Genomic DNA, 7,329 nt, shown 5'->3' with positions numbered 1-7,329 from the left:
GCCAGGCAGCTTTCCAGCCACTCTTCCCCAAGCCTGTAGCGCTGCATGGGGTTGTTGTGGCCAAAGTGCAGGACCCGGCACTTGGCCTTGTTGAATCTCATACAATTGGCCTCGGCCCATGGATCCAGCCTGTCCAGGTCCCTCTGCAGAGCCTTCCTACCCTCGAGCAGATCAACACTCCCGCCCAACTTGGTGTCGTCTGCAAACTGACTGAGGGTGCACTCGATCCCCTCCTCCAGATCATTGATAAAGATATTGAACAAGACCGTCCCCAAAACTGAGCCCTGGGGAACACTGCTCGTGACCGGCCGCCAACTGGATTGAACTCCATTCACCACAACTCTCTGGGCCCAGCCGTCCAGCCAGTTTTTTACCCAGCAAAGAGTACACCTGTCTCAGCCACAGACAAAAAGATCACAGACACACATACCAGTTCTCCCACCTTCCCCCCGCACTGGCCCTGAATCACCACTGCGCAGTATTTTGCCTGCAGGCCACTGTGAAACTGGGGTGAGGCAGTGGAGACCTGGAGCCTGCTGTGTTAAATGGAGAGGCGTATTTATCTGGGGCAAAACTAGACTCGGTTTGCTGACTAAGTTAGTCAAGTCAGAGACCTGGTACTTTGTACTGCTGCAAGGATTGCTGAAGTATAAAGTTTGTTGAGCATTATGAAATGACAATGTGGCTGATCTGATACATAGTCACTGACACATCCAGCTGCTGACCACTGCACAGAGAGGACAGCAAAGGTCTGAACAGCCATGTGCAACTAAAAGGGTTGTTTTGAGCTCATTTTGTGTCTTTCTCAGCTGCCAATATTTTATCGTTGTGACCAGTCCAGCTTCCCAAGGTTACTATATTGTATACTCTAGCTAGTCATCCGTTAAAAATGCTAAAACATTCTGAAAAATGGTCATTAATCTTGAAATTGTCAGACAAATTATTTCCAATGAGCCCTGATGGCTCATGTGCTGGAAGCCTGGGAGGGCACTTGAATTAAGTTTAATCAATAGGTACATACGGTATTGGATGCATCCAGGTAATTTGTCATCCAGGAACTTGAAATGAATGTGCAGCGTTACACTTTATTGGGAGTCACAGTAGTGACACTAATGAATATACAAAACCCAGCAGTAGCAGCAAGGGCTATTCAACATTGCAGCATCAGAACTATTTTTAAATAGGATTTTCAATAAAAATGTTTTCCCTTTCCAGAAAAAAACCTCTGTTTTCTGTGGAACCATGTTGCTCCTAAATCAGAAAACAGGAACTTTTTCTGACTGAGAGACAAAATACTTCATCTGGAGAAGCTAAAATGATGTGTCACCCTGCAGCCCCACTACCCCCTGGGGGCTATAATAGCCATGCTCCATGCCTATTTATCAGCCAGGGTGCACCACACACACAGATGCCTAATGATGCACTACTACACTTCAGATGTAGCCATAGCGTTTCCACATATCCCAAATTTACCACTTGTCAAACGGGAAGAAGAGCCATTAGTGCTACATTGTGATGGTCTGCAATTTAGGGGTAGGGGCTTTTTTTTTTTTTTTGGATCCTCCTTTCATAAGATCCTTTAAGGGAAGGGACTGTTGACTCCAAAAAACTATTAATTAGCAATAAATACAAATTATGTAACGTATTTTGTTCAGACTCTCTAACTCTGACATTTCACCTGCAAGTAATGCAGCTTTTACCCCTTGTTTACAATAATTTTCTGCTTTATTCTTTGTTTTCTCCAGATCCCTTCTGATGGCAAATGTCAAACAGGAAAACTCCAAATCAACTAAAAGGAGACACTTTCTATTAATTTTCCATTTAGCACAGTCTCATGATTCTCCTGGGTTACTGACACTAGGAGACCTAATATATTTTGCATTTCTTGCAAGCTTAAACTTATTTTTCTTTATACTGCATTTGGTCATGCAGTGGACCCATTGCATCCAGGTTTGCCCTGGAGAGCTACAGTGTGGTCACTATGCAAGACTATTCTAAAACTATTGGTAATCAGCTGCTTAGGTTATAACCATTATACCATCACATATCTTGAATGCTCATCATTTTGGGACTGGATAAAATATTTAACATATTCTATATAAAGGCAGATAGGAGGAATTATTTGGGTTGATTTGACTGGGTTTTTCCGTTTTATTCTAGTTATTAATAGTTTCTCCCTACTCATCCTGTCATCCATGAGCTCACTCTTCATTTTGCCCTCATCACACTTCTCTCTTTGCCACAGTTCTGAGGTGCCTGGGGATACCTGCAAGACTCGTTACCAACTATTCTTCTGCCCATGATAACAATGCCAATTTACAGTTGGACTTCTTTCTGGATGACAAAGGGGAAGTGGACACCAAACTTACAAAAGACTCTGTCTGGTGAGTTCTCCTGGCAAATGCCTTTAATGTGTCAACTATGTAAGTAGTAACAAACATGACAGCAATGCCTGTGGTTTATTTATTTCTCTGTGCATTGAAGAACACTGTTACCTTATGTAAAACAGAATGAATGGATTGTTAGTAGGCTGACTAACATGAAGTTCTTGTCATGTAAAGAGACGTACCCTAGGGGATCCCACTACTAATGTTACCATTTGGTATAGTGCACATTTAAGCACACTGGAGGAGAGCTGGAATGGGTTTGTGCTCCTTAGGACCAGGCCATTTCTAAAAATGGAAAGAGGTAGAATGGGCGCTTCCATCAGTCTGGAGCCAGGCTCAAAGGGATACCTCAATATCTATGGAAAAACGCCCTTATTGTCCTGCTTCTGCCCAGTTCCCATATTTGTAGGCTGGTTTTACATTGTGTACATGCAGTCACTGTTGCAAATAGGTACTTTCCAAAATAAATCCAGTTCAGCTGAAAAAGAAACAAGCCAAGGTATCATACAAGTTACTGAAGTGCTATTGCCAGATTTATAAAAAGAAAACTCCCTAGGAACAAGAAATGGAGTCTACATATTCTTTTGGAGAAAACAGTGTTCTAACTTCCTCCTCAAACTCTCACTGTCTCCTGTCTGACAGAAGTGTAGCACATATTGATTATATGCTCTGTTCTGTAGAAATTATGTGTGGGTTATTGGGCCTCAAGCATCTCCTCCTCAGAGTGAAGCAGTGAATGTGACCTCTGTATATATTCCTATATTCAGGAGATACTTGTCCTATTCAGGGTTAATATACCTGATTTGTGTCAATGATGTCTTCAACTCATCAGCATAGCTGCTCATCAGCATGTTTCATTAACAACTTAATCTCTGGAAGTCTTTCTATTAAAACTAATAAACCCATCCTGTGGTGGAGGAAATGACTGAACCTGTTGCTGTAACTTCTTTTATGTGATTTCCATAATCTGCTACCAAGAGGGAATCTAAGGAAAACAATTAGGTTCATTTACAACTGAAGCTTGTATCACAGCATCACAGAATAGTCAAGACTGGAAGGGACCCCTGGAAGTCATCCAACCCCCCCTGCTCAAAGCAGGGTCAGCTAGAGCAGGTTGCTCAGGGCTGTGTCCAGTTGGGTTTTGAATACCTCCAAGGACGGACACTCCACAATCTCTCTGGGAAATTTGTGTCACTGCTCAACCACTCCCACAGTAAAGAAGTGTTTCCTGATGTTCAGACAGAATTTCCTGTGTTTCAATTTGTGCCCAGTGCTTCTTGTCCTGTCATTGGGGGCCACTGGGAAGAGTCTGGCTCTGTCTTCTTCCCCCTGACTCCCTAACCAGGCATTTATACACATGGATAAGATCCTATTGAGCCTTCCCATCTCCACACTGAACAGTCCCAGCTCTCTCAGCCTCTCCTCGTGTACTGCCTCTAGCGTATCAGCCATTCCTTCCAGTTTTCTATATCAGCAAACTTGCTGAGGGTGTAGTAGGTCTCATCATCCAGGTCATTAATGAAGATGTTAAAGAGTATTGGACCCACTATCGACCCTTGGGGTACACAACTAGTCACTAGGTTCCAGCTGGAGTCCACACCAATGATCACAACCCTCTGATCCCAGCAGTTCAGCCAGTTTTCAATAAACCTTACTGTCCACTTATCTAGTCTATACTTCAATGGTTTGTCTATGAGGATGTTCTGGGAGATGGTGCTAAAGTCAAAAGAGAAACCAACCCCCATGCTCTGGTCTCCCCTTGTCCACTTAGTCATTCATTTCATCACAGAAGGCTATCAGGTTGCTCAGGCACGGCTGGCCCCTTGTAAATCCATGATGACTACTGCCAAGCACCTTGTCCTTAATATGTTTGGAAATGTTTTCAAGAAGAATTTGCTCTATAACCTTCCCAGGGATCAAGGTGAGGCTGACAAGTCTCACCTGTAGTTCCCTGGGTACTCCTTCTTCACTTTCTTGAAAAAAGGAGTGATACTTGCTTACTTCCAGTCCTTAGGAACCTCCCCCAGTCACCATGACCTTTCAAAGATAGATATGAGTGGTTTTACAGTGACATTGGCCAGCTCCCTCAGCCCTTTTGGGACCATCCCATCAGACCCATTGGACTTCTGTGTGTCCAGTTTGTTTAAATATTCTCTAACTTGTTCCTCCTCTACAGATGGTAAATTTTCATTACTCCAAACTTCCACACTCGTCTCAGGGGCCGTGATGCCTGAGGGCAAATATTAGCAGTAAAAACCAAGCAAAGGAGACATTGAATACTTTGGCCTTTTCTTAGTCCTTTGCCACCAGGTCCCCTGCCCCATTCAGCAGCAGATCTGCATTTTCCATAGTCTTCGTTTTGATACTGATGTACTTGCCTTTCTTACTGCTCTTCACGTCCCTTGAGATACGCGGTTTGATCTGGGTTTTGGCTTTCCTAAACCTGTCCCTGCATGCTCAGACAGTGTCTCTATATTCCCTCTGGTCACCTGTGCCTACTTCCACCTCTTGTGCACTTTTTTTTTTATGTTTGAGTTTAGTTGGGACCACCTTGTTCACCATGTGGGCCTTGTGTTATTTTTGGTTGATTTCCTGCACATAGGGAGGGACCACTTTTAAGCTTGGAGGAGGTGACCCTTGAAAAACAACTAGCTCTCCTGGACCCATCTTCTATCCAGAACTGCCTCCCATGGGATTCTTCCAAGCAGGACCTTAAACAGGCCAAAGCCTACTCTTCTGAAGTCAGGGTTGTGGTCCTGCTCTTTGCCTGTTCCCTCCTGTCAGGGTCCTTGGGGGTTCCCAGTTTGCTAAGCTGCATCTGGTCTATGTGACAGCAGGACCTCAGTACGTCTCATGGGGCTGGTCCTTCTATGGCTCACAGTGCGGTAGAGGAACAGTCACTCTTCTGAAACCTCCACTGCCTATAAATGATGTGAAACAAGAAGCAGTGACTGGCCGCCTCACTGCTCAGTCCATATACACCCAGTAATGGATCATTGCCACGCTTCAGACTTTTCACTGTCACATCTCTTCTTCTCTCCTTCCCCTAACCTGATCTATGAAACAACTTTCACCTGCTTTTGACATTTCCTTTTACTTCCCTACCCCTCCTTCTCCCAGCTGTTTCCCAAGACTTTTTAATTCAGCTCTGTTTTTTTTCCATTCTTTTGGGACAGGGACAGATCATCCAAAATCATCCTTGCTCCACTGAAATCCATATGCAACTTCACACTAGCATTTCATCCTCCCATCCTACATTTGCTTTTCTTTGGCTTGATTACTTTTTGAACTGCCTTGTTCATCCTTTTATCCTCCTGGTGCATTTATTAGTACATGGTGCACATAACCCTTTGGGCATGACTTAATATATTACACACACTTTTCATTTCTCCTCTGTGTCCTTTCTCTTCATTACTCTGTAACACTCCATGGTAGCCCACATGCCGACTTTAAATGTCTTGTGTCTTAACCTTGATTTTATTTTTAATGTCTCCTTTATTTCTTTTCTTTTCTTTCTTTTCTTTTTTTTTTTTTAAGAGGACAAGCTCAAGGTATTTATAATGATTTTTTAAAATGTATTTCTCACTTTTATTTATAATCTCCTGAAAACTGGAAGCAAAGCCCTTTTTCAATATATCATTTCTATTGCCTTGTACTGCTGGAGCTGATCTGTCTTCAGGTTTTAAATACTCTCAGACTTCAGGGATACTTGGAGCCAGGATTTTTAGTCCAATCAAACTCCCTCTGAATGTTATCTGACATTTATTTATTTTTATTAAAGATCATCTTCTCCCTCAGGATAGGAAACAACTACAACAACAGAACACATATACAAAATTACAGACTTTGCAAAAAGTTATTTTTATAAAGCTGGCCGGATTTGGGCCCATCAGTACTGCCTCTGTCCCCTTAGTTTGTTCTTCTTGTCTTTCTTAATGATGATATAAAGACACTTAAAGAATATTTCTCTTGGATGGGAATCAAGACTCACTCCTACTGTGAGATCCAAGCAGACTGATGTCAGTAACTCAGCAGAAACTTGCTCGAAGTCACCTGACCCCAGGGGGTTCATCCATGTCTAGGCCCATGGAGAAAGCCCTTCTGAGACCTCTGCTCTCCCATTCACTTCCAGCTCGCTGTTCTCTAATTTTTCAATAATGTTATCAGTGTCTTTCTCAACCCCAATGCCTGAGCTTATTAGCTAATGAAAGGGCAGCAGCTGTTTCCAGCATGTGCCTGTCTCATAAGCAATACGAAGTACCCTTCTTAAATTGTCTTCCAGGCATAAAACCCACCTGGTCATCTTTTATTAATTTCCCCATTGCTTTGTTTAGTCTATTTGTAATTATCTCTGTAAATATTTAATGGTCACTACATTGATCTGTATAGCCATTCTTGCTTTCTTTAATGTCTCAGGCTTGCTGTAGAATACAAGAACTAGAGAATCAGTTTAACAAATTATGGCTGGGAAGCCAGCACCTCCACTGTGCTCACTTCTACCTGAGAGAAGTTTCTGCTACATTTTGGAGAGGGAAGTGTTCCCCTCATCCTCCTTTCATTAATGCTCACGTGCTTTACAAGCAATGTCTTTCTGTCCATTCTCATTGTCGTTGTTTAACCTCAGTCGGTAACTGAGCACCACACAGTCGCTCGCTCACTCCCCGCCCCCCAGGTGGGATGGGGGAGAGAATTGGAAGAGCACAAGTGAGAAAAACTCGTGGGTTGAGATAAAAACAGTTTAATACTTGAAATAAAATAATAATAATAATAATAATAATAATGTAATAATAATAATAATACACGAAGCAAGTGATACGCAGTGCAATTGCTCACCACCCGCCAACCGATGCCCAGCCAGTCCCCAATCAGCGCCCCCCCCGGCCAGCTTTCCCCAGTTTATGTACTGAGCATGACGTCCCATGGTATGGAATGTCCCACTGGC

General features: G+C 43.0%; 1 protein-coding gene across 1 annotated transcript in view; it reads left to right on the top strand.

The window, feature by feature from the left end:
* Positions 1–7,329, top strand: part of F13A1 (coagulation factor XIII, A1 polypeptide) — a 61,077-nt gene that overhangs the window by 36,378 nt on the left and 17,370 nt on the right. The window contains exon 8 of the mRNA XM_009326530.1: positions 2,246–2,384. Coding sequence (XP_009324805.1) covers positions 2,246–2,384 — 139 coding nt within the window. The remainder of the gene's footprint in view (positions 1–2,245; positions 2,385–7,329) is intronic.

The sequence above is a fragment of the Pygoscelis adeliae genome, unplaced genomic scaffold, assembly GCF_000699105.1.
Source record: "Pygoscelis adeliae isolate BGI_AS28 unplaced genomic scaffold, ASM69910v1 Scaffold186, whole genome shotgun sequence".
Lineage (NCBI taxonomy): Eukaryota > Metazoa > Chordata > Aves > Sphenisciformes > Spheniscidae > Pygoscelis > Pygoscelis adeliae.
Note: the sequence above shows the minus strand (reverse complement) of the source record. Positions and strands in the feature narration are given on the sequence as shown.